This window comes from Oryx dammah, unplaced genomic scaffold, assembly GCF_014754425.2.
Source record: "Oryx dammah isolate SB20612 unplaced genomic scaffold, SCBI_Odam_1.1 HiC_scaffold_2, whole genome shotgun sequence".
NCBI lineage: Eukaryota > Metazoa > Chordata > Mammalia > Artiodactyla > Bovidae > Oryx > Oryx dammah.
Genome location: NW_024070186.1, coordinates 157,348,690 through 157,376,202, shown reverse-complemented (window position 1 = coordinate 157,376,202; position 27,513 = coordinate 157,348,690). Strand labels below are relative to the sequence as shown.

The 27,513-nt window shown below is 56.7% G+C and overlaps 3 protein-coding genes across 3 annotated transcripts; 2 read left to right on the top strand and 1 right to left on the bottom strand.

Moving 5' to 3' along the window:
- Positions 1-82: 82 nt before the first annotated feature.
- On the top strand, positions 83-18,428 carry RHBDF1 (rhomboid 5 homolog 1). Its single transcript, XM_040229046.1, has 18 exons — positions 83-168; positions 11,594-11,732; positions 11,802-11,932; positions 12,801-13,014; positions 13,420-13,629; positions 13,706-13,828; positions 13,900-14,057; positions 14,515-14,772; positions 14,872-14,983; positions 15,108-15,182; positions 15,280-15,441; positions 16,152-16,252; positions 16,416-16,479; positions 16,840-16,934; positions 17,116-17,191; positions 17,260-17,360; positions 17,464-17,617; positions 17,772-18,428. Exons 2-18 carry the CDS (start codon positions 11,616-11,618, stop codon positions 18,189-18,191), a joined length of 2,571 nt encoding a protein of 856 aa, XP_040084980.1. The 5' UTR covers positions 83-168; positions 11,594-11,615; the 3' UTR covers positions 18,192-18,428.
- Positions 18,429-18,921: 493 nt separating this feature from the next.
- On the bottom strand, positions 18,922-21,290 carry SNRNP25 (small nuclear ribonucleoprotein U11/U12 subunit 25). The gene is made up of 6 exons (XM_040266137.1): positions 21,223-21,290; positions 20,852-21,158; positions 20,315-20,405; positions 20,004-20,109; positions 19,570-19,644; positions 18,922-19,178 (listed from the first exon to the last, which is right to left on the bottom strand). The coding sequence occupies exons 1-6, from the start codon at positions 21,288-21,290 to the stop codon at positions 19,121-19,123; spliced, it is 705 nt and encodes a 234-aa protein (XP_040122071.1). The 3' UTR covers positions 18,922-19,120.
- Positions 21,242-24,277, top strand: POLR3K (RNA polymerase III subunit K). Its single transcript, XM_040229030.1, has 3 exons — positions 21,242-21,399; positions 22,726-22,813; positions 23,680-24,277. The coding sequence occupies exons 1-3, from the start codon at positions 21,289-21,291 to the stop codon at positions 23,805-23,807; spliced, it is 327 nt and encodes a 108-aa protein (XP_040084964.1). The 5' UTR covers positions 21,242-21,288; the 3' UTR covers positions 23,808-24,277.
- The last annotated feature ends 3,236 nt before the right edge of the window (positions 24,278-27,513 follow it).

The following is a 27,513-nucleotide window of genomic DNA, read 5'->3' as shown; positions in this document are numbered from 1 at the left end:
CAGCCGGGCCCGCCCCCGGCGCGCACGCCCCTCGCTCCATGGCATTCCCGGGCAGACGGGCGGGCCGGACGGGCGGGCGGGGACTCGGCGCGGGCGCCCTCGGGCCGGCGGCTGCAGCCCCTCCCCGCAGCCCTCAGGACCCCCGGGACCCCGGCGCTGGCGGCAGTGGTGAGTGACCGCGCCGGGCGGGGCTGCACGCGGGGCGCGGGCCGGGTGGGTCCCGAGACGGCGTCCGCAGCGCCAGGGCCGGTCCCCAGCCCTCCGCCGCCGGAGCCGCTCAGAGCGGCGGGAGTCTGGCCGCGTCCCGGCTACGAGGAGTCTCCGCCCGAGACGGCCGGACTTTCCTTCCCGGAGTTTCCCGAGCCGCGCAAGGAGGAGGCGGCCCAGCCCCGGATTCCTAACTCGGCGGACCGCAAAAATAGCCCGTGGCCGGATTAGCGCGTCCGGGCGGCGGCCTGACCCGGCCGGACAGCTCGGCTCCAGCCCCCGCCCGACAGCTGAGGGTCCGGGCAGCGGGAGGGCTCGGGGTCCGGGTGTCCCCAGGCGCCTCTGAGCTGTACCCTCCCCCCGCCCTTTACGCTTTCCTGCCGGGCCTCCACCAGTGGGTGGTGTCTCAAGTCGAAACTCCAGCTCGGAGGGTGGGACTTCTGGGTGGGACTTCTCCGGATCGTCGCTGTCCCAGCCGTCCTCCCGGGGGATGGGACTAACTTCCGCAATAGCAGTAGCTGTGGACCTGGGGTTTGGGGAGGGACTGGCCCACCTTCAGCTTCACAATCCTGCCTCTCAACGCGGGAAGCTACCGGGCGTCTTCCTACCTTGTGCTCAGTGGCCAAGAGGACCAGGCCAGGGCCTGAGCCTGTGGCCACTACCCCGTGCTGGGAAGCGGGCCGTCTCCTGGCTGGGGGAGATGGCTGGATCCCAGGTGCTCAGGACCCTGGGTTGGGGGGCCTGGCTGCTCGCCCTGCTGGGGGCCCACCTGTCCCTGACCAGAGTTTCTCCTCGTGGGTGCGCAGTTTGGGGGTGTGTATCTGTGTATCCGGGTGAGCAAGGTCTGGATCTGGAGGCCCTAGCCCTGTGTTGGGAAAGGTCCCCCAACCCCCACTGGGGACTTCCTGGCAGATGAGATTCAGGGATGAAACTGGCTTTTCAGGTTTGGCCCAGGTAGATGCTGGGTTCTCCCCACCCCGGTGGGGCCAGCCCCAGCCCCCTTAGCCCCCACCCAGAGGGTGGGACAACGCTGGACGACCCAGCAGGTGGCTGGGGCCCAAGGGTTCCCTGAGGCTGAGCCCCTGCCACCGGGTTATTTAGGGCAAGCTGTGTCCTTTTCCTTGAGAAAAGCAGGGGCTACCAGTAGGGCTTGTAGCGGCGTGACCCTGGATGAAAGGTGCCGGGGCCCCAGGCTCCCCCCAGAGTGCTGACCGAGGGCCCAGACCTGGAGCACGGCATTCGCGGGGTGGCCGGCAAACCATTGCCCTTGGCAGTGCGTAGTCCAGGGGCCCCGTGGTTCAGAGGGATCACCCAGGTCGTGCCTGCCTTCCAGGCCCCCCTCAGGGTCTCTGGACTCAAGCTGTTGCTCAGGGCATCTCCTGTAGCTCATCTCCCCAGAGATGAGGGGCTCCCTCTGCCTGCCCACCCCTCCCCAGCTCCGGGTCCCCCACGTCAGTGTCTGTGACAGGATCTACTTTCAGCCCAAGGATCGGATTCCTTAGCGGCTGCCTGTTTTCTGGGTTGGGTGTGTGAGGGTGGCTCCTTTCTCCCTGAGTTGAGATGCTCTGGGTGGAGGTGAGGTGGCATGGAGGTCTCAGAGGGGCTGTTGGCTCCCCTAGCCTGAGGATCCCAGATGGTCTGCCCCTCCCCGGGAGCCCATGGCCCCCTCCCCAGCTCCTGAACTGCTTGGAGGCTGGGTGACCGCAGGTGGTGACCGGCCTCTCTGAGCCTCAGTCTCCTGATCTGTAAGGTGGACGCAGAGGACCTCTGCAGGGGTTGTGACAGGTCAGCGGAGCTAGCCAGAGTCAGGTTTGAGGCAGGTGTGCCAGGCTTCTGCTGGCTGAAGCCTTTCTTGCTCCAGGAGTAGAGTTCAGGGGCGAGGCGTCCCCTCCTATGGCCTCAAGGGTGCGATCCCCCAGCCGCCGTGTCCTGGGCAGGGCTGCTGAGCCCGAGGCTGTGTGGGCACTGGGAGCACATTCTGGGGCTGGCCAGGAGCACTTCTGCGGCCTCTGACTGGTGACAGGCTGATCGTCTGCCCTCTGTCCAGACCTGTTGATGGGATTTGGGTCTTTCCATTCCACAGCTTGAGGTGGGCTTGCAACCTGACTCCCAAGGTCCAGTTAGATCCCAGATTGTCACACCCAGAACCTGTTATAGCGAAGTCCCTGCCCTACCCTGGAGCTGGCTCTGTGTCACGGACGGGTCCCCTGACCTTTCTGAGCCTGGTGCTTCCCGATCCCAGGGTGCATCCGCCCCGTTAGCCCCAGCTGGGTCATAGGCTTTAATTGGTGGCCAGTGACCCCCTGGGCCATCTGTGTCTGCCTAGCCTTTGGGCAGCACCCGATCATAGGGCCGTGCCCCTCTCCGGCATCACCCTCGCAGGGCAGTCCTTTCAGGGCGTTCTAAAGCAGGGAGCCTCCTGTGGTTCTGGTTGGCGCCCTGCAGGTTCATCTGGGGTGACAGCTGGTGTGGGTGTCTGGGGCTCAGGGATCCGTTTTCCTCCTAGGGATGGCATAGGGCACCGAGCAAGCCAGGGGCCAGGTCTCAGGTCTGCCCTGCTCCCTTCTGAAACTCATATCTTCCACAGAAAAGTGGAGGGTCACTGGCGGGGGGTGAGGAGCATGAGGGCCTGTCCAGGGTCATTCCCAGTAAGATGCTGGAAACAGACGAGGTCAAGACGCTCAGGGGAGCCAGCTCGTTTCCGCTTTGCCAGAGCAGCACGTGGTGGAGGACTGGAGTCAAAACTGCCAAGGGAGACCTGGGGCTGGGTTTCAGACTCTGGGTCAAACAGGAGACTGAGGGTCAAAGATCAGGGCTCACAGTGGGAGGTCAGAGGAGCTGGCCCCTCCTGGGACCACGCACAGGTGAGCTTGGGTCACATCGGGGTGTGTGTCCTGGGGTGGAGCCGTTTCTGAACCAGCTGCTGCTTCTTGAACACCTGCAGCTGACCTTGGTGGCCGGTGGTCCCCGGGGCAGAGTTGGCGCCAAACTTGTGGTTCTGGTCCTGAGGCCGGGCCACCCACTTGGCCTCCAGGTGCCCCTGGTCAGCGTTGTCCTTCAGGTGTGCGGGGCAGGCCTCAGTACAGAAGCAAAGGCTCTAGCTTTAACCCAGCTGTGGCCTGTCCAGGCCTGGGTGGGCCGGAACCTCTCCCCCATCTCCTGCTTCTTGGCTACACCTTCCCAAACCAGGCCCCTCTGAAGGGTGTTGCCCGGGCCGTCCCACGCCCCACGCTCTGATATGCTCTGCTCTTGGGCCCTCCTCGGGGAGCTCCCCACAGCCGGCAGGCGTCACCAGCCTGCTCCTGTCTTTCTTTTTTAGTTGAAGTACAGATGACTTAAGGACTTCCCCTGGTGGCTCAGAGGGTAAAGCGTCTGCCTGCAACGCGGGAGACCAGGGTTTGATCCCTGGGTTGGGAAGATCCCCTGGAGAAGGAAATGGCACCCCACTCCAGTACTCTTGCCTGGAAAATCCCATGGATGGAGGAACTTGGTGGGCTACAGTCCATGGGGTTACAGAGAGTTAGACACGACTTCTTCAGTTTCATAGATGACTTACAATATTATATTCTTTTTAGGTCCAGCGTGTTTTTTTTAAAAAATACTTTTTGTTTGTTTAATTTTGACTGTGTTGCCGCGTGGGCTCTTCACTATCGCGGCCAGCGGGGGCACTCTCCCGGTGACGAGCACCGGCTTCTCACTGCAGTGCCTGCTCTTTTTGCGGATCGTGGGCTTTTCAGAAGCTGTGGCACGTGGACTTAATTGCTCCACGGCATGTGTGGTCTTCCCGGATCAGGGATCGAACCGTTATCTCCTGCACTGGCAGGCAGAGCCGTTTCTGAAACAGCTTCTGCTTCTTGAGCACCTGTGTGTCCCAGGCTCTGCTGTGGTCTCCGGTTTTCAGAGGGGAGGGTTCAGGCTTTCTCAGGGTTACAGGTGGCAGAAGGGATGCTGGGTCAGGACCCTGTCTCAGGCCAGGCTCCTGCTCTGTCTCCCACTTCCCTGGCCCTCCTGGGCACCTGCCCAGGATCCCCGGGGGTCATCACCAGATCGGGGGCCTGCCCCCTCCCGCTAGCCCTCTGCCTTGCTGGTTCCTGCTTTCAGCGGTTCTTGTGGCCCCCAGCCCCCCCAGCGTTGCCTCACGCTCCTGAGCGCCGTTCCTCCCCGCGCTTCCCTGGGCCTGTCTGGGAGTCCCTGGTAGGTCTGGGCCCGAGGGGGCGGCCGTGAGTGTCACTAGAGTGAGTCAGATGCCGTGACCGTGGCAGGCAGGCCCTCCCTGGGCTGAGGTCTCTCCCTGTGCTGGGGGCAGTGGAGGGGGTTGCTGTAGGGAGACCCCCCAGGGGCCGTCTAGGAACAAGAGCCCCCTGTGTGCCCGGGGAGACCCAGACACTGAGCCACTGTCTCCTCTGGGTGGGTGCTGTTCCCCCTTCCAGCCCAGACCCTTTGTCCGGCCTGGGCCTGTCCCTCCCCCACGTCCTTGGGGCCCACTGTGGAGCCACTCCCAACCCTGTCTGTGAACCCCACCCGCTTGAGGTCCAGAGTTTGGCATGCGTTGACGGGGGCGGGGGGGACTGGTCACACAGGGAGGGTCAGGCCGGGAACCCGTGGCTCTGGGGGCAAGGAGCCGTGTGGCATCCGGAGCGCCGTCCAGCCTCAGCCCCAGATGCGGTGGGCGCTGGTGGGGGTGGGCACCCAGAGGTCTGTGTGTCCAGGAGGGAGCTGGAGCCTTCCTCGTGAGAGGCTCCTGTGTCTGGCGGGGGCAGGGGGTGCCCGGCTCCTCTGTGTGCTCCCCGCCCCCCCCACCTCCTCCCCAGTCATATGGTAGCTCCTCCCAGGCCCCGGTGAAGGGGCATCTTCAGGAATTTCCCATCACCCCACTTCATGGGGCCTGGCCCCTGTTAGCCCACACTCTGAGATGTCCAGTGGTCACTGAGCCGTGGCTCTGGAGCAGGCCTGCCCTGGGCATTGTGGGCCTGGTATGGCGGAACTGGACAGCACACGTGTGGATGAGGTCCCAACCAAGCCAGGGGGATCCAGGCCCTGGCAGGGTGACCCCGTGGGCAGAATGGTGTCCTGGGGGAGCCAGCTGTGAGGAGGGGCCTTGGAGGGTCACAGGTGTGGGTGGTGGTGTGCGCCCATCGGCGTGCTGGGGTTTCTGACTCTCCCGAGTGGGGGACCATCTTGTGGCATCTAGATGTCCTGGGTGTGTGTGCGGAAGCTTCTGAGGGGTAGCCCCCAGCACCCCGCCTGCGGGTTCCTATCCGGACCTCGCAGTAGCTTCACCAGGAGTGTATGAGGCTATGTGAGCCATGGAGTTGGGTGGCAGGGCCAGGCTGACGGTACCAGGGCCTCCACCTGAAATGCTAAGGAGTCCCGTCCTTTCTGGCCCCTCCCCACAAGGGCCCAGGGGCGCAGCATCATCTGAGGGGTCTGACTGCTCGGGTCTCCAGCTGGCAGCCCCGGCCCAATCATGGCTCAGGAGGTGACCCAGAGTGTCGTCCCAGCCCTGCAGCTTCTGAGCTCCTTCTGTCTTCCCAACGTGCCCAGTACTGTCTGAGATTCCATCGCTGGTGCTCGAGACCAGGGTCCTGCACACAGGGCAGCTCACAGTCTCCCTGACCTGTGGAGGGGGCTGGCGGATGACGAGGACGCCGCCTCCCAGGATAGGAGGCCTGCTTGGCCACAGCCGTGCAAGTCTGGGCTGGGTGGTGGTGTGAGTTGGACGCTGAGAGTTGGTCTCCTGGTTCAGACCCCAGAGGGCCCCAGTTCTCAAGACGCCCTCATGTCAGACCTGCCTTCAGGTCCATAGCGAGCTGGTGGAGCCTCCAAGCAGGGTCCCTTCCCTGGTCTGTGCAGAGTGAGCCAGTAGCAGCTGCGTCTCTAGTTGTGGTGCCATGAATATGTGACCTTGGGCAAGGCCAGCCTCCCTTCTTAGGCCTCAGTTTCGCTATGCGTAAAGTCTTCTCTCTGCATCTCGCCAGGCAGTCGAGAGGGAGGCTTGGAAGTAGAGGCTGTGTCTCATGACCTCGGTGGGTGAGCCGCAGGCCCCGCAGGTCGGAATCTGTCAGGGTCTGGGGTGCTTTGAGAGGCTGAGAAAGTGAGTCTCCACAACGCCCCTGCTCCCCTTGGCCTTGTTGTGCAAGGACCCTCTCTGTTTGTTGTTGTTGCTGAGTTGCTAAGTCATGACTCTTTGTGACCCCATGGACTGCAGCACGCCAGGCCTCCCCATCCTTCACTGTCTGCCGGGGTTTGCTCAAATTCATGTCTATCGAGTCAGTGATGCCATCCAATCGTCTCATCCTCTGCCACCCACTTCTCCCACCTTCAATCTTTCCCACCATCAGGGTCTTTTCCAGTGAGTCGGCTCTTCCCATCAGGTGGCCAGAGTACTGGAGCTTCAGCTTCAGCATCTGTCCTTCCAGTGAATATTCAGGACTGATTTCCTTTGGGATGGACTGGTTGGATCTCCTTGTAGTTCAAGGGGCTCTCAAGAGTCTTCTCCAGCACCACAGTTCAAAAGCATCAATTTTTTAGTGCTCAAGCTTCTTTATGGTCCAACTCTCACATCCATACATAACTACTGGAAAAACCATAGCTTTGACTAGACGGACCTTTGTCAGCAAAGTGATGTCTCTGCTTTTTAATATGCTGTCTAGGATGGTCATAGCTTTCCTTCCAACGAGCAAGCGTCTTTTAATTTTGCAGCTGCAGTCACTGTCCACAGTGATTTTGGAGCCCAAGAAAATAAAATCTGTCACTGTTTCCACTTTTCCCCCTTCTGTTTGCCGTGAAGTGATGGGACTGGATGCCATGATCTTACTTTTTTGAATGTTGAGTTTTAAGTCAGCTTTTTCACTCTTGTCTTTCACCTTCATCAAGAGGCTCTTTAGTTCCTCTTCACATTCTGCCATAAGGGTGATGTCATCTGCATATCTGAGGTTGTTCATATTTCTCCTGGCAATCTTGACTCCAGCTTGTGATTCATCCAGCCCAGCATTTCGCATGATATACTCTGCATATAAGTTAAATAAGCAGGGTGACAATATGCAACCTTGACGTTCTTCTTTCCCAATTTTGAATCAGACTGTTGTTCCATGCCCAGTTCTAACCTTTGCCACTTGACCTGCATACAGATTTCTCAGGAAGCAGGTAAGGTGGTCTGGTATTCCCATCTCTTAAGAATTTTCCAGTTTGTTGTGATCCACACAAAGGCTTTAGCGTAGTCAGTGAAACAGAAGTAGATGTTTTTCTGGAGTTCCCTTGCTTTCTCTATGATCCAGTGGGTGTTGGCAATTTGATTTCTGGTTCCTCTGCCTTTTTAAAATCCATCTTGTACATCTGGAAGTTCCCGTACTGTTGAAACCTAGCTTGAAGGATTTTGCATATTACTTTGCTATCCTGCAAAATGAGCCAATTGTATGGTAATTTGAACATTCTTCCGCATTTCCTTTCTTTGGGATTGGAATGAAAACTGACCTTTTCCGGTCCTGTGGCCACTGCTGAGTTTTCCAAATTTTGCTGGCATATTGAGTGGTACACTTTCACTGAATCATCTTTGAGGATTTTAAATAGCTCAGCTGGAATTCTATCACCTCCACTAGCTTTGTTGATAGTGATGCTCCCTTAAGCCCACTTACTTTACATTCTAAGATGTCTGGCTGTATGTGAGTGACCACACCATCATGATCATCTGGGTCACTAAGACCTTTTTTTGTATAGTTCCTTTGTGTATTCTTGCCACCTCTTCTTAATCTCATCTTCTGTTATGTCCATATCATTTCTCTCTTTTATTGTGCCTATCCTTGCATGAAATGTCCTCTTGATATCTCCAATTTTCTTGAAGTGATCTTTAGTCTTTCCCATTCTATTGTTACCCTCTATTTTTTTTTGCATTGCTTCCTTATCTCTCCTTGCTGTTCTTTGGAACTCTGCATTCGGGTGGGTATGTCTTTCCTTGTCTTGCTTGTCTTTTACTTTTCTTTTCTCAGCTATTTTTTCTATATACTTTCCTCAGACAACCACCTTGCCTTCATGCATTTCTTTTTCTTTGGGATGGTTTTGATTACAGCCTTCTGTACAATGTTACGAACCTCTGTCCATAGTTCTTCAGGCAGTATGTCTATCAGATATAATCCCTTGAATCTGCTTGTCACTTCTACTGTATAATCATAAGGGATTTGATTTATGTCATATTTGACTGGCCTAGTGGTTTTCCCTGCTTTCTTTCATTTCAGCCTGAATTTTGCAATAAAGAGCTCATGATCTGAGTCACAGTCAGCTCCAGGTCTTGTTTTTGCTGACTGTATAGAGCTTCTCTGTCTTCGGCTGCAGAGAACATAATCAGTCTGATTTCGATGTTTCCCACCTGGCGATGTCCGTGTGTAGAGTATTTCCAGGCCCCGTGGTTCTTCTTTGGGGTCAGGGAAGCAGACCTGCCCGAAAAGTGCCATTTTGGGAAGAGGGGAGTAAGTGCCAAGGAGCCCTGCTTATGTGGCTACTGCCTCATGGTCCCATGGCTAGGCTGGGGTGGACCAAATCAAGCCCTCAGCTCTGGGTCCTGGGCCCTGCCCCTGTGCCCAAGGGATATGGGGCTTAGGGTCAGTTCAGTTCAGTCGCTCAGTCATGTTCAACTCTTTATGACCCCATGAACTGCAGCACGCCAGGCCTCCCTGTCCTTCACCAACTCCTGGAGCTTGCTCAAACTCATGTCCATTGAATTGGTGGTGCCATCCAACCATTTCATCTTCTGTCATCTCCTTCTTCTCCCGCCTTCAATCTTTCCTAGCATCAGGGTCTTTTCTAATGAGTCAGCTCTTTCCATCAGGTGGTAAAAGTAATGGGGTTTCAGCTTCAGTATCAGTCCTTCCAATGAATATTCAGGACTGATTTCGTTTAGGATGGACTGGTTGGATCTCCCTGCAGTCCAACGGGCTCTCAAGAGTGTTCTCCAACACCACAGTTCAAAAGCATCAATTCTTTGGCACTTAGCTTTATGGTCCAACTCTCACATCCATACATGACTACTGGAAAAACCATAGCTTTGACTAGATGGATCTTTGTCAGCAAAGTAATGTCTGCTTTTTAATATGCTGTCTAGGTTTGTCATAGCTTTTCTTCCAAGGAGCAAGCATCTTTTAATTTCATGGCTGCAGTCACCATCTGCAGTGATTTTGGAGCCCAAGAAAATAGTCTGTCACTGTTTCCATTGTTTCCCCATCTGTTTGCCATGAAGTGATGGGACCAAAAGCCATGATCTTTGTTTTTGGAATGTTGAGTTTTAAGCCAACTTTTTCACTCTCTTCTTTCACTTTCATCAAGAGGCTCTTTAGTTCTTCTTCACTTTCTGCCATAAGGGTGGTGTCATCTGCATATCTGAGGTTATTGATATTTCTCTTGGCAGTTTTGATTCCAGCTTGTGCTTCATCCAGCTTGGCATTTTGCATGATGTACTCTGCATATAAGTTAAATAAGCAGGGTGACAGTATACAGCCTTGACGTACTCCTTTCCCAATTTGGAACCAGTCCGTGGTTCCATGTCCAGTTCTAACTGTTGCTTCTTGACCTGCATACAGATTTCTCAGGAGGCAGGTAAGGTGGTCTGGTATTTCCATTGCTTGAAGAATTTTCCACAGTTTGTGGGTAGAATACTACCCACTCCAGTATTCTTGGACTTCCCTTGTGGCCCAGCTGGTAAAGCATCTGCCTGCAATGCGGAAGACCTGGGTTTGATCCCCGGGTTGGGAAGATCTCCTGGAGAAGAGAAAGGCTACCCACTCCAGTATTCTGGCCTAGAAAATTCCTTGGACTGTACAGTTCATGGGGTCACAAAGAGTTGGACACGACTGAGGGACTTTCACTTTGAGCATTCTTTGGCATTGCCTTTCTTTGGGATTGGAATGAAAACTGACCTTTTCCAGTCCTTGGCCACTGCTGAGTTTTCCAAATTTGCTGGCATATTGAGCGCAGCACTTTAACAGCATCATTTTTTAGGGTTCGAAATAGCTCAGCTGGAATTCCATCACCTCCACTAGTTTTGTAGTTCGTAGGCACTTAGGGTGCTGAGCAAAGTGAGAGTGCAAGTGTTAGTTGCTCAGTCGTGTCTGATCCTTTGCATCTCCATGGACTGTACCCTGCCAGGTTCCTCTATCCATAGAAAAATTCTCCAGGCAAGAAGACTGAAGTGGGTAGCCCTTTCCTTCTCCAGGGGATCTTCCCACCCAGGGTTCGAACCCTGGCCTCCTGCCTTGTGGCAGATTCTGTATGGTCTGAGCCCCCAGGGAGCGTCTTTGCTGAAGTTTCTTGGTATGTGGCGCCCCCTGGTGGTGACAGCAGCGCTTCCACTAGGTGGTTTTCAGGAGGTGCCTTGGCTTCCCAGCTGGTGCTAGTGGTAAAGAGCCCCTCTGACAATTAAGGAGATTTAAGTGGCGTGGGTTCAGTCCCTGGGTTGGGAAGATTCCCAGGAGGAGGGCACAGCAACCCACTCCAGTATGCCTGGAAAATCCCATGGAAAGAGGAACCTGGCTCCTTACAGCCCATAGGGCCGCAAAGAGACACCAAAGCGACTTGGCACGCAGGCAAGCACTTGGCTTGTAGGAACCCTCGGCCTCTGGGAAACCAGGTGGTCCCGCCTCAGAGAGAGGGAGGGCCCCTGCACCCTGTCGTGGACGTAGTGGGCCCTCTGTCTCTGGAGCAGCTGTTGTGGTGGCTAGGAGACTGAAGTCCACCCTTGGATTCGCCCCGTGTATGGACCAGGCTGGCTTCTCAGCCCTCGCGCTTCCTCGCGCTTCTGCCCTGGCCATCCCCTGTGTGGGGAGCAGCCTGCCCGTGGCCGTGCTCTCTGGATCACGCTGAGAGTCTTTACTCTGACGTAAGGCTTCCTTCTATACCAGATAAAAGGCTCTGTGTCACAGCCCTCACAGGCAGGCAGTTGCCACATGCTGTTTTATCCCCGTCACACTTGGCAACATTTAGCACAGTGTGTGTCCATGTGGGCTTCCTGTCTGTCTGGACTCCAAGCTCCAGCAGTGCAGGAACTTTGTTTTGGATTCCTCTTTTCTCCACTAGTGAGTCCTGAGCACCTGTGAGTGGCTCATGGTGGGTCCTGAACTGTTTATCACATGAATGTCTGTTGTCTGGGGACCCAGTGTGTGCCCGGTGGTGTCTTGAGACATTGGAGACAGGCAGTGAGCCTGTGGGTGCTGAGCTGTGCTGGGGCCGTCTCTTCTGATTATCACTGACTCTCCCTCCTCTTGGGCCTGGGCCTGGGGCCCCGCAGAGACCTGTCTGTGTTGTGTTTTGGCTGCGCCACATGGCTTTGGGATCCCTGTTCCCCGACCCGAGATTGAACCCAGGCCCACGGCAGTATTAAAGCGCTGTGTCCTAACCCCAGGCCCGCCTAGTCTGCCTGAACCATGGGCGAGGCCCGCAGGGACAGCAGCAGCAGCTTGCAGCACAAGAAGCCGCCGTGGCTGAAACTGGACATCCCGGCCGTGGTGCCCCCGGCAGCAGAGGAGCCCAGCTTCCTGCAGGTAGGCCCTGGGCAGCGGGGGCTGTGGGTCCAGCCCGTCCAGCGCCCTCACCGGGACCCCGTTGCCCAGCCCTTGAGACGCCAGGCATTCCTGCGGAGCGTGAGCATGCCGGCCGAGCCCGCCCGCGTCCCTTCGCCCCACCAGGAGCCCCGGCGGCCGGCACTACAGCGCCAGATGTCCATCACACAGACTATCCGCAGGTACTGGGCTGTCCTGGCTGCTCGGGGCGGGCAGGGCCCTGGGGCAGAGGCAGCACACAGGGTCCCTTCAGGCCGCAGGGCTGGGAGCGGGGCGGGGGCCTTCTCGATCCTGCATCCCCGCTCCCCTGCTCTGGGGCTGGCTGCCGTCGCCTGCCCCTTTTTCTGCCCCCAGCACCTTCTCTCTCCTCTCTGTCTCCCCACCCAACGCTCTGGCCCCGGACAGCCGCCGGGTGTGCTCTGGGCGCGTCCACACTCTGCCTCCGTCGGGCCCCCCGCTGCCCGCAGGGCCCTCCCGCAATGCCCGTCTCTCTCGGTCCCTGCTCAGGTACCGTGGGCAGGGCAGGCGTGTGTGGTGTCCGTGAGCGTGAGCATGGCTTGTGCGCCCCCAGAGCTGCCAGTGTTGCTGGTGTCCCCGGGGCTCCTGGCGGCAGGCGCAGCAGCGTTTCTGCTTGCATGCCTGAGGGCTGTGGGCAGCCTGCTCAAGGCTGCGGCACCCGCTTCCTGGGTTCTGCCGTGCGCCAGGCCCAGCTGCTGCTCGTGGCCATGCTCCGGCTGGCTGAACTCTGACCTCCGTCCAGCCTCGGTGTCTCTCCAGAAATCCTCACCTCAAGGATGGCGAGAGGGCTTGTGTGAAACACTCACCTGTTTCACCCAGGCCTGCCGTATCTGGTGGCAGTTTGGAGTTGGCTGACTGTGCGGGGGTGGCCAGGGCCAGAACCCTCTTCTCTCCTTGATCAGCCACAGCCCACCTGGGCCCTTGGAGGGTCTGGAGGCCTGCGGCGGGCATGCCGATGGGGAGCTCCTCTGAGGCCCGGGCCAGGGAGGGGACAGCCGGGCACCCTCGCTGAGCCCCCCCCCCCGCCGGCAGGGGCACGGCCGACTGGTTTGGAGTGAGCAAGGACAGTGACAGCACCCAGAAGTGGCAGCGCAAGAGCATCCGCCATTGCAGCCAGCGCTATGGGAGGCTGAAGCCCCAGGTCATCCGCGAGCTAGACCTGCCTAGCCAGGACAACGTGTCGCTGACCAGCACCGAGACGCCGCCGCCTCTGTACGTGGGGCCGTGCCAGCTGGGCATGCAGAAGGTACGCCCTCCCTTGGGCCCTGCATTCGGCTCCTCTGGGCTGGGCCGGGGACACAGCCAGCCCGGCGGCCCCTGGGAGCTCCTGGATTCGGATGGTGGTTGCGTGCTGCTGTAAAGGGACCTAAGACGCTCTCTGGGACGAGGGGCTCCTGAGGGAAGACAGGGACTGAGCCTCGGCCAGCGTCGGGACTGGGAGCATCGCGGGATGGACGGCGCTGTAACACAAACGCAGGCGCAGAGGGGCTCCTGGGTGCACTGGGCTGCGGCGGAACCCACTCAGCTATCCAGGGGCCTGCTGGGTGGGGGGTTGAGCAGCAGCTGTGTTCTCCACAGTGGGGTCTGGGGTGGGGAAGGAGCCCCCTTGGCCAGACCAGCCCCAACTCCGGCATCTCCTCCCTTCCTCCAGATCGTAGACCCCCTGGCCCGGGGCCGGGCCTTCCGCTTGGCGGATGATGCCGCCGACGGCCCGAGCGCCCCGCACACGCCCGTCACGCCGGGTGCCGCCTCCCTCTGCTCCTTCTCCAGCTCCCGCTCCGGTTTCAACCGGCTCCCGCGGCGGCGCAAGCGCGAGTCGGTGGCCAAGATGAGCTTCCGGGCAGCCGCTGCGCTGGTGAAGGTGGGTGCAGGGGCCCAGGTGGGGTTTGGGGGCGAGTCGGTTGCACGGAGCCGTGCGCTTACTCCCTCGCTGGCAGGGTCGCTCGGTTAGGGATGGCACGTTACGCCGTGCCCAGCGCCGAAGCTTCACTCCTGCCAGCTTCCTGGAGGAGGACACCGCTGACTTCCCTGACGAGCTGGACACGTCCTTCTTTGCCCGGGTAAGAGCCTGGCGCCATCACCTTGACCCCTCTGCCTAAGCTTCCCACGCTGACCGCGCGTGTTTGCTCAGGAAGGTGTCCTCCACGAGGAGCTGTCCACTTACCCGGACGAGGTGTTCGAGTCCCCATCGGAGGCAGCGCTTAAAGACTGGGAGAGAGCCACAGAGCAGGTGGACCTCACGGGCGGCGCCCTGGACCGCAGCGAGCTGGAGCGCAGCCACCTGATGCTGTGAGTGCCTCCCGGCGAGCTCCGTGGGGGAAACGCCCCCCAGCTGTCAGGAGCAGCTGCTCCAAGGCATGGCGCCCAAGGGGACCCTCGGGGGGGGGGGTCATCTCATGGACTGGGAACCCAGCTTGGCAACTAGGTTTGGGGGCCCCAGGACTGGGCACCATTCAAATTGGGCTGCTCATCTCTGGAGGAGGATGGCTGTCCCAGAGCCCACAGCCTGGAGAGGATCCAGCGGGCGAGGAGGTGGCGTCGTTAATACTCACAGATGTAGGTCTGACCCCACCTGCCTGCCATCCCGGGAGTGGCTCGGGCCGCTCTGCTTCTGCTCTGCGGGGCTGACTTCAGCCTGTTACACATGGGAGCAGAACAGATTTGGTGGGTCGTCCTGGCCCCGCCGGGGATGGACTGCAGCGTGTGGGCGCTCTGGGGCTGGTGGTGACAGTGCCCCCCTCCCCAGACCCTTGGAACGTGGCTGGCGCAAGCAGAAGGAGGGCGGCGCAGCGGCCCCGCAGCCCAAGGTGCGGCTGCGGCAGGAGGTGGTGAGCACGGCGGGGCAGCGGCGGGGCCAGCGCATCGCGATGCCGGTGCGCAAGTTGTTTGCCAGGGAGAAGCGGCCGTACGGGCTCGGCATGGTGGGCCGGCTAACCAACCGCACTTACCGCAAGCGAATCGACAGCTATGTCAAACGCCAGATTGAGGACATGGACGACCACAGGTAGGCCACGAGGGGAGGGGTTTAGGGCAGGCATGGCTCCAGGTGGGCGCGGGCGCTCCAGGTTGGGGATGGCGCCTCTGCTGACGCTTTGCCCCTCAGGCCCTTCTTCACCTACTGGCTCACCTTCGTGCACTCGCTCGTCACCATTCTAGCCGTGTGCATCTATGGCGTGGCGCCCGTGGGATTCTCACAGCACGAGACCGTAGACTCGGTGAGCCTCAGCGCCCTCCGGGTGCCCTCCTGGCCCCGCCCTACGAAGTGTGGGCTCCCTCCCGCCCACACTGACGGGAGGGGGCGCGACCGAGCTCTGTCTTATCTTTCTCTCCACCTCCCAGGTACTGCGCAACCGTGGGGTCTACGAGAATGTCAAGTACGTGCAACAGGAGAACTTCTGGATCGGGCCCAGCTCGGTGAGGGCAGGGAGGGGCGGGGCGGGGCCCGGTGAGGGCGGGGCGGGGCCCTGGGCTGTGGAGGCCCAGCCGCAGCTGCCCATCGTCCTCCCCGCAGGAGGCCCTCATTCACCTGGGTGCCAAGTTCTCGCCATGCATGCGCCAGGACCCACAGGTGCATAGTTTCATCCATGCTGCGCGCGAGCGCGAGAAGCACTCGGCCTGTTGCGTGCGAAACGACCGGTCAGGCTGCGTGCAGACCTCGGAGGAGGAGTGCTCGGTGAGTGCCCGCCCGCAGCTCAGCTCGCACCCTTGTCTGCACCTCGTTTCCTTGGGACTCAGGCAGAGCTGGTTGAGTTGTCCTAAACCCCGGGTTCTCAGCACACGATGCAGTCCGTCTGTGCAAGGCCCCTCGCCTCAGTCTTTCCTTCTTATCCCATCCCTCCATCTCTGGCTGCTCCCCCTGCAGGCTGTGCGTTCTTAATTTTATTTTTTTTAATGGCCGAGCGGCAGGGCTTGGGGGATCTTAGTTTCTGGACTAGGGATCCAACCCAGGTCCTGGCAGTGAAAGCACCAAGTCCTAACCACTGCACCACCAGGGAATTCTGCATGTTTTTAATTTGGGTGTGGCCTTCCCACTTTCATCTTGTTGTTGGGCACCTGTCATAAGTTTATGTAAGTGGTATCGCCTCTAAATTTTAAACAATTTCATCCAAGTTTTTATCATCTTATGTGGAGCTCCCAGTTTGTACCTGTTGCCTAATTTTGGGCACGGGTGGTTTCTGTTTTCAACCTAATAGGAACTATACTCTTGAACTCTTAACAATCTCCCAACATGCGAGCAGTTTCCCGAGTGCAAATTCATGGAGGGGCTGCAGGGCACGCGGGTGTGTAGAGCCAGAGGGAGGAGCTCAGGGTCTCTGATCCCGGCCTCCTGGAGACGGTGGGATGGTGGGCTCTGACCAGGGCTGAGCCCATGTCCTCCCACAGTCCACGCTGGCAGTGTGGGTGAAGTGGCCCCTGCATCCCAGTGCCCCAGACCTTGCTGGCCAAAAGAGGCGGTACGGCTCTGTCTGCCACCAGGATCCCAGGTCAGTCCTGCTGCCTGGCCCCCCTCCACCTCCATTCGTCCATGTCTCCCCTGGGAGCGGGGGTGGAGGGAGGTATAATTGCTCTCCTTATTGTCCAATAGGGTGGGAGGGTGCTAAGCCAAGGGCACAGAGTGAGGTCTGACCACACCCTGGGCTCGTGCAGGGTGTGTGATGAGCCTTCTTCTGAGGACCCTCATGAGTGGCCAGATGACATCACCAAGTGGCCGGTGAGCTGGTGTGGAGGGGTTGTTCGGGAACCACCTTACTGTTGGGGAGAAATCCACACTTCACCCATCAGTGGTGCCAGAGGTCTCCCCTGAGGGACCACCCCGTTTTCAGATGCTCTGTCCTGGCCTGTCCATCCACTACAGCCTCCCTCTCTAAGTAGAACCAGGTGAAGCCTTAAGAGGTCAAATGACATCATGCGTTTGACAGATGCCCTGAGGCCCAGCGTTTGTGACCTGCTTGAGGCCAAGGGGGCCTGTCTCCTACCCTAGGAGGCTGTCCATCTTTGCTCCAACCAAGCATGGTGTGGGGCCCAAGATTAGGGGTGACCTTGACCCAACTCATCCCCATTTGTGACCCAGATCTGCACCAAAAGCAGTGCTGGGAACCACACCAACCACCCTCACATGGACTGCGTCATCACTGGCCGGCCTTGCTGCATCGGCACCAAGGGCAGGTAGGGGTGCCCCGGTCCTGGACACAGAGCATCACCCTGGGGCTGAGGCCTGCTCCCATATCCAGTCCAAAACGACCCAGGATCCCGGGGGGCATGGGGTGAGCAAGGGGCCGGACCTGGTGGGCGAGTGGGGCGGAAACCTGAGCCTGGGAGTCCTCCCAGCTCTGGCCTGACCTTCCAGGTGTGAGATCACCTCCCGGGAGTACTGTGCCTTCATGAGGGGTTACTTCCACGAGGAGGCCACTCTCTGCTCGCAGGTAGGCCTCTGGGGAGGGCCCCTCTGTGTGCTGCGGCCGCGGCGGGCGCTCACGGTCCCTCTGCGCAGGTGCACTGCATGGACGACGTGTGTGGGCTGCTGCCCTTCCTCAACCCCGAGGTGCCCGACCAGTTCTACCGCCTGTGGCTGTCCCTCTTCTTGCACGCTGGGCAAGTGACAGCACGTGGGCTGCGGGGGCTGGGGGAGGAGGGGGTCCCGGGGACCCCAGGACTAGCTGGTCAGTGCTCCTTGCTGAGTGCCCCCTCCCCACAGAGTCCTGCACTGCCTGGTGTCCGTCTGCTTCCAGATGACAGTCCTGCGAGACCTGGAGAAGCTGGCGGGCTGGCACCGCATAGCCATCATCTACCTGCTCAGTGGCGTCACTGGCAACCTGGCTAGTGCCATTTTCCTGCCATACCGGGCAGAGGTAAGGCTGCCCCTGCCATGTGCTGCCCAGCATGAACTGGGTCCAGCAGACCCAAGTTCCTGCTTGGGGCTCCTGTCCTGACCCACCCTGGGCCAAGGGAGGGGGGTGGGCGGCCTGCCCTGGCCCACTGGCTCAGGGTCACCTGCACCCCCAGGTGGGCCCGGCTGGCTCGCAGTTTGGCATCCTGGCCTGCCTCTTCGTGGAGCTCTTCCAGAGCTGGCAGATTCTGGCGCGGCCCTGGCGCGCCTTCTTCAAGCTGCTGGCCGTGGTGCTCTTCCTCTTCACCTTCGGCTTGCTGCCCTGGATCGACAACTTCGCCCACATCTCAGGCTTCATCAGCGGCCTCTTCCTCTCCTTTGCCTTCCTGCCATACATTAGCTTCGGCAAATTCGACCTGTACCGCAAGCGCTGCCAGATCATCGTCTTTCAGCTGGTCTTCCTGGGCCTGCTGGCCGGCCTGGTGGTCCTCTTCTACTTCTACCCTGTCCGCTGCGAGTGGTGTGAGTTCCTCACCTGCATCCCCTTCACTGACAAGTTCTGTGAGAAGTACGAGCTGGATGCTCAGCTCCACTGAGCTGGCGGGCGCTGGGGCTGTGTGCCCGCGGCCGGAGCCAGGCCTGCAGCTCGGGACTCTGCCCAGGAGCCCTGCTTCCCACACACTTTGCCGTGTTCACTGCTGTTGAACCCCTCGTGCTTCCGGGCATTTATCATACTAGTTCCTGAGATTGCCTTCTAACTAGCCTTCTGACGACCACCTCATGTGGCCAATAAACAGACCGGGAGCGTTTTAGCTGCCACTAACTCAACCAGAGCTGCCGCCTCCTTTCTGGTTTCTGGCTGGGTGCTGTGGAAGGACATCCTTCAGGTCCCAGGCCTCCCACCCACAAGTTCCCAGAACAGGGCATTCATGTCAGGTCCACCTCCCTGGAGGTCCTCGGCCAGGTGAGCACACTCTGTCCCCCTTCTGCAGAGTGACTGGCAGGTGACAAACGGACAAGGACCCAGGAATATCACACTTCCCCACGCACACCTCGAAGCACCCCACGGCAGCCAGGGCACGTCCCTTTGTAGGAGCCAGGCACCCATGGGCTGAAGCTGGAGGCCCTGACCAGGCTGGGCTCAGACTCCCTTGTTCCCCACAAGTAGAAGCAGAGCCGGCACTCTGCTTTTACTTCCTCCTCGCTGCAGAGATGACAGGACGGAGCGGGGTGGTGGCCAAGGGCTCAGGTACAGCATCCCGATGGTGTGACCGCTGGCAGGGTCCCCCGCCTGTGCCCCCCTATGGGGACATGACTTTCCAAACCTCAGAGCAAACAGGGTTTATTCTATACACAGGGCCAGGCCTACAGCCCTGGGATCAGGGTTCACTTGAGAGTCCAGGCAAGTCCAGCTAGGGTCAGGCTCTCTCCCACCCATCTGGGGAAAGGGCACGGTGGCCCAAGGCTTTCTTCTGCCAGGGAAGAGCTCAGCCGCCCGCATACAGAGGTGTCCAACTCTGGAGATTCATTTCTGTCTCAGCTTTTTGATGAAGGACACCTCATCCCGATTCCGGATACCGTAACTGAAAGAGAAGGAAAGACAGAGTCCAGCCTATAGAAGGGCCCAGCAGTGACTCCTCCGAGGCTTGTGTGGGATGAGAGAGGCCAGGCAGGAAGAGCACAGTGCTGGGGAAGTGAGGAGGGGGCAGAGCCATGCTCCCCTGCCATGCACACTCATAACCCTCTCTCCTGACTCTGCAGCCTCAACTGCCACATCTCCTCTGCCTCCTGTCCTCCGGGCAGGGAGGCCTCCAGGGAGTTCCTTGCAGGACAGCCTCAGTCCAGTCAGGGACTCTCCTGGTCTCACACACTCCCCAGGAATGGATTTAAGACCCCTCCTTTCTTAAGAGCCTCTGGAGGAAAGGGCCACAAATGGGATAGCTCCCTGTAGCTCAACACGGAGCCTGAACTTACTCTCGGAGTTTCTTCCGGTCTTCTGTGAGTTTCTCTCCTGCGGAGGTCAAGTGGTATGTCCTCCACACGTAGGACCTACAGATGGGAATTCAGTAAACCACAAGCAGGGTGATTCAGGAGGCTGAGAGACCCAGGCGAGGGGCTGGTAGCAGCTCCTCTAACCAGGGAAGCCACATCCAGACACACTGGGCATGCCGTAAGGTGTCCCCACATGCAGCTACCCAGCTGCCCGCGTGGTAATGCAGAAGAGGAGCAGCTAGGGCAGGGCCTGCAGGCACAGGAACACCTGCCCTTTTTAAAGGCTTGGGACAGGGAGCTCGACGCTCTAGGCCGCATCCTGAGCAGAGCCCAGGAGATGAAAAGGCTCGTTCGGGTCCAGCACATCCTCCCCGTCTCCCAGGAAGGGCTGAGGGAGGAGCCGAGGCTCCACTCACCAGCTGATGTGCTGAATGCCTCCCTCGCGCTCCTGCCTGAGCTGCACGTATCTCTGGATGGCCTTCTTCAGGTCCAGGACCGTGGCGTTCTGGACTACAACCACAGCTGCACAAGCAGGAGAAGATCTCCAGCGTCAGGTGGCAAGAGGAGAGCCCAGAAGCTCTGTTACTTCCCAAAGCTCAAGTCTGGGCAGGTGTGGGTGTGCCCAACAGGCCTGGGCACAGCCCGGAGTTTCCACCCACCAGCCCTGCTAACATCCTCTCCTATGAAGGTTTAGACTGCTCGGCCTGAGGGGGAGGGCAGCACTTACGCATAACTTCTCCATCCATCTTGCACACACGCACTGTCATTGCTTGGCCGTATTCTAATGCTATTTGGGAATTAACTTCTTCTAAAGTAACCTGGAAAAGACCAAGGATGGAGGTGGGAGCTCTCTTCACCACCCCGAACAACAAAGGCAGACAAGCTGACAGCGTTTATAAAGTTAGGCAGAACCTTCCTGAAATCTGAGGAGAACGGAAAACTGGGAAACATCGATCTTTTATTTTTTTACTTGAAAATTACATTATTTTTGCTTACCCCAGGCTTCTGCACACCAATTTCTGGTTGTTTTTAAAACACTGCTGACATGTCAAATGTCCTAACCAGGCGGTTTTTCGGCACCCCTTTAAATTTCGCACCCGAGGCCAGAGCCTCGTTCGCCTCCAGGCCCGGCAGGAGCCTTCTGCCTAGACGCTCCGCTACGCTCGGAAACGCCTTCCCGAGGCCGACGCCGCAGTCCCCAGCGGTCCCAGGGTCTGTCCGCGCCCCGACGCCCGCCCGGGGGAACGACGCGGCCCTCGCGCACCTGGATCGGAAGGTCGCAGAGCAGCGGGTCCTGCACAACCATGGCCAGGCCCTCCTGGAACACGTCCACCGCCTCGGAGTGCGGCAGCGCCTCCTCCTCGTCCTCCTCGTCGTCCTGCGGCTCCGGCCGCGCCGCGACCCGCGGCTCCTCCAGGGCGCCGGGCTTCCCGCCGCGGGTCCGCACGACAGAGGTTGTCGCGCACGCGCCGGGACGGCTACTATATCCCCACCTTCGGGGCGTCGGGGGCGGGGCGACTCGAAGACCAATGAGAGATGAGCTACTGGGAGCCGGCCCGCCACTGCTCTCCCTGGGGGCGGGGAGGCGGCGTGATTATTGGTGGGCTGGTGGGGCGGGGCGGGGCGGGGCCCAACGGGCGCTCGGAACGCCGGCGCAGTGCTGCCGCGGGCGCTGCTGGGAGCGCCGGGCCTGTGGCGGCCATGCTGCTCTTCTGCCCGGGCTGCGGGAACGGGCTGATCGTCGAGGAGGGCCCGCGCTGCCACCGCTTCGCATGCAACACCTGCCCCTACGTGCATAACGTCACGCGCAAGGTGGGCGCGCGCGGTGCGGAGGCCGACGCTCTCGCGAGGCGCCCGCGCGACCCGGGCCTTCCCCGCCTCCTTCCCCGCCTCCTTCCCCGCCTGGATCGGCGTCCTGCGGGCCCTGCCGGCCGCCCGGAGGCGCTCCGCCCGCCACGCGCTGCTCCCGGGGCCTGCGTAGGGCTTTTGCGCCCGGGTCGCTCTTCCCCTCTGTACCCATGTCCCTCGTCGCTCGTGCTTTTACCCGAAGGATTATTTAAAATTGCAGCCTCTTTCTCCACCTCGCCCTTCTTCTAATCTTATTTTTTTAATAGGACTCGTTTTGCCTTCCATTGCGGTTTATAATTTACTTGTGCGCCCTGTTTGTTAACACTAGGGTATAGGCTGTAGGAGGGCATGCAGTTTTTGTTCCCTCTTATGTTCTAGTCTGAATATCTGGAATATATTGGATATTCATCACGGAATGATACATACTGTTATAACTCGTTACTTTCCATCGATAATGCGTCTTTCCTTTTTAGAACACCTTTAATAATTTTTAGAAGTAGAGCACGCTGGTGTTGCTGCTGCTAAGTCACTTCAGTCGTGTCCGACTCTGTGTGACCCCATAGACGGCAGCCCACCAGGCTCCCCCGTCCCTGGGATTCTCCAGGCAAGAACACCGGAGTGTGTTGCCATTTCCTTCTCCAATGCATGAAAGTGAAAAGTGAAAGGGAAGTCCCTCAGTCGTGTCCGACTCTTCCCGACCCCATGGACCGCAGCCTACCAGGCTCCTCTGTCCTTGGGATTTTCCAGGCAAGAGTACTGGAGTGGGGTGCCATCGCCTTCTCCGGTGTTACTTCATTCTTAATGTTTATATACCGCTCCATCATGTAGCTGTGCTGTGGGAGTTTAGAGTCTGAAATCGTGAAGGGTGACATTTCAAGGACGGCTGGTAAAACTTGGGAAATAGTTAGAAAAACCTCTGTCTGTGAAGAATGGCTGGGCCACCCTGCCAAGTGCTCCACTTTGGCCTTAGTCGTCTTTGGATGTCTTATTTCAGTGACCAAGTATTGTAGAGGTGGGAGAACAAGAGGGTCACACCAGAGCCATTTTTCCGTTCCTGCTCTGTTGCTTCATCCAGTCCTCACAGAATCTTTTTATGGGGACATCCCAATTGTGGATCCTCCTGATTCTCATGGAGATTCCTGCTCTGTGACAGCAGGAATTGTGCTTTCCTTCATGTTGAAGGCAGGAAGCAGAGTCTGGGGTGATACTTGAAGGCATGGTTTGGTGACCTGGCTTTGTACTGTTCACTTACTGGGAGAGTCTGAAGACCTGCCGTTTGTTGTTTCTTAGGTAACAAATCGGAAGTATCCAAAGCTGAAAGAAGTGGATGATGTGCTTGGTGGAGCAGCTGCCTGGGAAAATGTTGACTCTACTGCAGGTGAGAGGGAAAACCTTTTCTGTTTCAGAGCTATGGGTAAGGATGCAGCCAGGAGCTGTAGGTAAGGATGAGGCCGCTGGCTGTGCCACTGCATAGCAGAGTCTGTGATGTATCCAGTGGGCTTCTGAGACTAGAAACTGTTTTCTTCTCTAATGTGTTTGTTACGCAAACAGTATTGGCACAAGCTTTGGAGTAATTCAGACCTGAGTTAGTCTCAGGGTGACCTCATATTGATGCTGATTGGAGAAATTAAAAAATCAGTCTAAGGATTTTGTTCTAATATAGTTTTTTTTTTTAAAGTCAAAGGTAAAGAGTATTAAACTGCCCTGAATATTCTGTGAAGTAAGTTTGAGTCTTGATTCATTTCTGATAGTGGCAGATGTGACCAAGGAAGGAAAGAGAACCCTCGACACGACCAGGCCAGAGAGGAGGAGGAGCTTAGGGTGATTAGTGCTGTCTTTTTACCCCAGAGAGGACCATCCAGATCTGCTCTGTTAAAAATCTCTCATGGGCAGAATTGGTCACTGGGAGGTGAATTGCACACCAAATAGTGTCTGAGTGTTTGAAGGAGTTTTCATCACTAGCAAGGTTCTCGAATTGAAATCTCGGTGAAAGTAAAATTAAAAAAGAAAAAAGTACAATCAAGATCACAGGTCTCCTTCCCTCAGTTGTGAGAGCACAGTGGGAATGACACTCCCTTGCAGGAAAACCTTGCAGGGCACCCCAGGCAAGGGATACTAGTCGAGCTGGGGAGTGTCTGCTGCTGTGTTTCATGAAACGTCCACTTCTAACAAGCATGTTGATCATGCGGATTGTTTCTTTTTTTTTAGTAAAGGTGGGTCACTGTTTGTTCTTCTCGTTGCCAGAGCCGTGTCCCAAGTGTGAACATCCTCGAGCCTATTTCATGCAGCTTCAGACCCGCTCTGCTGATGAGCCCATGACCACCTTCTACAAGTGCTGCAACGCTCAATGTGGACACCGCTGGCGGGACTAAGGGCAGGATGGCCCAGCTGCGTCAGTGTCTGCGTGCTTTACTGTCCAGGGTGTATTCCCAGCTGCGAGTGTGAACTGTGTGTCCTGAGGGTCTTGGCTGGTGTGGTGGAAAGCTGACCCTTTAAGGGTGGCTGCCCGGGGAGTCAGGAAGTATAGCCCGCCTCCCAGTCAGCAGATTAACTCCTTGATGTTCAGAATGTCCAAATTCTGCCCCTGCTGTGTGTGGACAGTAGTATCCATCACTGAGTGCGTGCTGTTTAAGGTCCTGTTCTTCCTCTTTTATGATTATTGGGCAATTGATGTTCTCCTACCATCAGCCAACACTCTTTAAAATTTACATTGTATAACTAATAAAGTAAAACTTATTAGTTTAGTACATTAGATGCCCCTCAGTATTTAACTGTTAATTGCAAACTTATTTAATCAAAATGTATCCTGAATATTTAATTAAAGTTAACAGTCTTGTTATCACCTTGTCAGTGTTTTAAATGCCTTAAGAAGTAGACATCAAACCATAAATCCCAAAACCAACTGCTATATTTAGGGCCAAACTGGTTACAGAATTGCTAATAACATGGATTTCTATTTAATTATTATTTGTATTTTTGTTTCCTAGAATTGCAGTACATTTATTAGATTGTATGTTTTTTAATACTTTCTGCATCCATCTTTCTACTCTAAAGAGAAAAAGGACACTCTAGGCTCCAGGGGCAGGATTTTGGTTATTGATAGATTTGTTTCTTGCTCAGGGCCTCAAATTTAATTGCTTCCAAATCTCTCTCTTTATTTTGTTGAATTATAGTTTACTTCCCTTGTGGCTCAGCTGGTAAAGAATCTGCCTGCAATGCGGGAGACCCGGGTTCAATTCCTGGGTTGGGAAGATCCCCTGGAGAAGGGAACAGCTACCCACTCCAGTATCTTGGCTTAGAGAATTCTATGGACTGTATAGTCCATGGGATCGCAGTGAGTCGGACATGACTGAGCGACTCTCACTTTACAGTTGACTTACAATGTTGTAGTCTGGTGTACAGTGTAGTGATTCAATTATATGTACGTATATATATATAGACATACATACACACCAGTGTATAAGTATTCATAATATGTGTACATATTCTTTTTTGTTTGTTTTTCCATTATGATTTATTACAGGATTTTGAATATGGTTCCCTGTGCCAAATCGCTTAATAATGAAGTTTCACTTAGGAAATAATGGGACTTAAATTTAAGTCTTTTATACAGATTCTTGCTTTTTTCCAACTTTTTATTACTTTTTTGTCCTGCTGTGTAGCATGCAGAATCTTAGTTCCCCAGCCAGGGACTGAACCTCTCCCCCTACATTGAGAGCGTGGAGTCTTAACCACTGGGCCACCAGGAAAATCCCAGATTTTTACTTTTTTGAACACTCTTGTCTTATATAACTTGTATAATTTGTATAATTCCGGAAATTTTGAATTTTATTTATTTGTTTTTGTCTGCGTGCAGTCTTCTCGTTGCGGAGCATGGGCTCTAGGGCGCATGGCTCATGGGCGATGGAGCCTGGCCTCAGCAGTGCTGGCACACAGCCTCAGTTGCCCCAGGCACGTGGGGTCTTCCTGGACCAGGGATCTAACTCATGTCCCCTTCGTTGGCAGGCAGATTGTTAACCCCTGGACCACCAGGGAAGTCCGCTTTTCGAGGAATTATGAATCTTTCTTTTGAAATGATTATGGATCGCATATGTATCTTCCTGTTAGAACACGTTGACCGGATCCTGAGTCCATTGTCTCCAGTTGTTTCTGTCTCAGAACAGTTTGCACTGTTTTTGCAACTGTGTGTTTGTCCTGTGTGTGTTGCTTTAGTGTCTTCTTATGGATGGCTGGATGGCATCACCGGCTCGATGGACATAAGTTTGAGTAGACTCCGGGAGTTGGTGATGGACGGGGGCCTGGTGTGCTGCGATTCGTGGGGTCGCAGAGTTGGACACGACTGAGCGACTGAACTGAAATGAACTGATGCCATCAGTTATGTTTCCTCAGGGGTCTGTTCTTGTTTTCACTTGTTATTGGGGGCAGCCTGGTCAGCGGTGAAGGTCATGCCCTCTGAAGTTAGCCTGCCTGCCTGTCAGTCGCTGAACCTCTTTCATTTTCTGCTGTGTAAAACGAAGATAGTAATAGTCTATTTCGGGGGTTCACAACTTTTTCTGTAAAGAGTCAGTATTTTGGGTTTTGTGGGTCAAGAGTCACAATCAAGAAAGACACAAGGAAGAGAGCTCTTACAGAGATGCTCAGAATGTAACCCTGCAGTGTGTGTTATACGAGCCCCTTGATGAAAGGAATGCACACCATTTTGTGTAACCGAATTAGTGTTTCTTGTTAAGTTGCACGTGTGCGTCTCCTCACCCTGGTTCAGGGCGGGGGGCAGATGCGGGCCACTGTGACCTTGCCGATGGGTCAGTAGCTGCCAGTGGTGAGAGACACAGGTATCGTCCTCAGCGTGTTTGCAGGTGAGCACTGCAGTGACGAGTTACAGGCTGTGGACCTGTTCACAAGGCTCCCAACGGTAACCTCGCGCTGCACCTGTGTTCACCTGTCAGCCGTGATGCTCGGCAGCAGCTTCCAGGTGCCGTTCTCCAGCGTTCACGTTTTCTCAGCTTTGCGAGTTCTCCCACGTGAGTTGCTAGTTGTTTCCTTGCTCTGTGCCCAGAAGCTCGTTCTTCAGTCCTTTCCCGCTTGGCCTCGAGGCATCGACTCCTCGCGGAAGCGGCAGAGGGCCGGGTCCAGTGACGTTTGGAGCCATTGAGAGCTGAGGAAAGGCGCTTCAGATTATCTGCCTCATTTTTAATTGATGTGACGTTGCTTCCAGTGTCCTTAGCTTTCAGAACAGCTGTTCTTGACCAAAAACAGATGGTCTTAAATGCATCTTCTCTGGACACACTTCCCTCAGCTTCTGCGATCAGACACCTTTAAGTCACCCTCAGCGGCTTTCCTTCCTGGGTTAATGATGGGTCCCTGGAAAATTTAATTCCATTGCCTCATTTTTATTTCTTGTGAAGGAATTCTGTTTTGTGTTGAGACTCGTGCCAGAGGAGTGCTTAGCCAGGTGATGTCGAACACTGCAGTGTCGTTGCACGACACTCTCCTCTGCCATCCAGCTTGCTGACACAGTAGGTCACACTGCCCTGTGCCTTAAAGACAGGGCATTCGGACCCCTGTCTTCTTACTGTGACATGACGGGTGTGCAGTGTAAGCAAGCAAGCAGAAGCATTGTGAAACACTGTAGCCTTGAAACACTGGTAAGATCGCTGCTGAGCCTTGAGCGCACGAGGGCAGCTGCAGATAGCGCGCACAGGCGGTGTCCAGAAGGTGGACCCTGACGTTTGAATTTCATAATCGTTCCACATGGCATGTAATTCTTTATTTTTTCCCCAACCATTTGCAAATATACAAACTTATTCTTTGTTTAATTTATCTATGGCCTTGAGGCGCAGCACGTGAGATCTCTGTTCCCGGACTAGAGGGTAAACCTGGGCGCAGGGCAGTGAAAGGGTGGAGTCCTAACCGCGGACCACCTGCTCATTTTCTGTTGTAATTGGTATTAGCTCACAAGTTCTCTAATGGGGGGGTGGGGTGGGGGGGGTGGGGGGGGGTGGGGCGGGCTTGCCCCTGGGCTTGTCCTCGTCAGGTATGAGGACGTATGCAGCTCCACATGTCCTGTCCTTAGGGCAT

Excerpts from the sequence above, each read along its gene's own strand:
- POLR3K (XM_040229030.1), top strand. The coding sequence starts at position 21,289 with ATGCTGCTCTTCTGCCCGGGCTGCGGGAACGGGCTGATCGTCGAGGAG. Across the intron at positions 21,400-22,725 it reads TGCATAACGTCACGCGCAAG|GTAACAAATCGGAAGTATCC; the intron begins GTGGGCGCGCGC and ends GTTGTTTCTTAG. Across the intron at positions 22,814-23,679 it reads AAATGTTGACTCTACTGCAG|AGCCGTGTCCCAAGTGTGAA; the intron begins GTGAGAGGGAAA and ends TCTCGTTGCCAG.
- SNRNP25 (XM_040266137.1), bottom strand. The coding sequence starts at position 21,290 with ATGGCCGCCACAGGCCCGGCGCTCCCAGCAGCGCCCGCGGCAGCACTG. Across the intron at positions 20,110-20,314 it reads GATGGATGGAGAAGTTATGC|CTGTGGTTGTAGTCCAGAAC; the intron begins GTAAGTGCTGCC and ends CTGCTTGTGCAG. Across the intron at positions 19,645-20,003 it reads GGCATTCAGCACATCAGCTG|GTCCTACGTGTGGAGGACAT; the intron begins GTGAGTGGAGCC and ends TCCCATCTGTAG.
- RHBDF1 (XM_040229046.1), top strand. The coding sequence starts at position 11,616 with ATGGGCGAGGCCCGCAGGGACAGCAGCAGCAGCTTGCAGCACAAGAAG. Across the intron at positions 13,015-13,419 it reads GCCAGCTGGGCATGCAGAAG|ATCGTAGACCCCCTGGCCCG; the intron begins GTACGCCCTCCC and ends CCCTTCCTCCAG. Across the intron at positions 17,618-17,771 it reads TCCTGCCATACCGGGCAGAG|GTGGGCCCGGCTGGCTCGCA; the intron begins GTAAGGCTGCCC and ends CTGCACCCCCAG.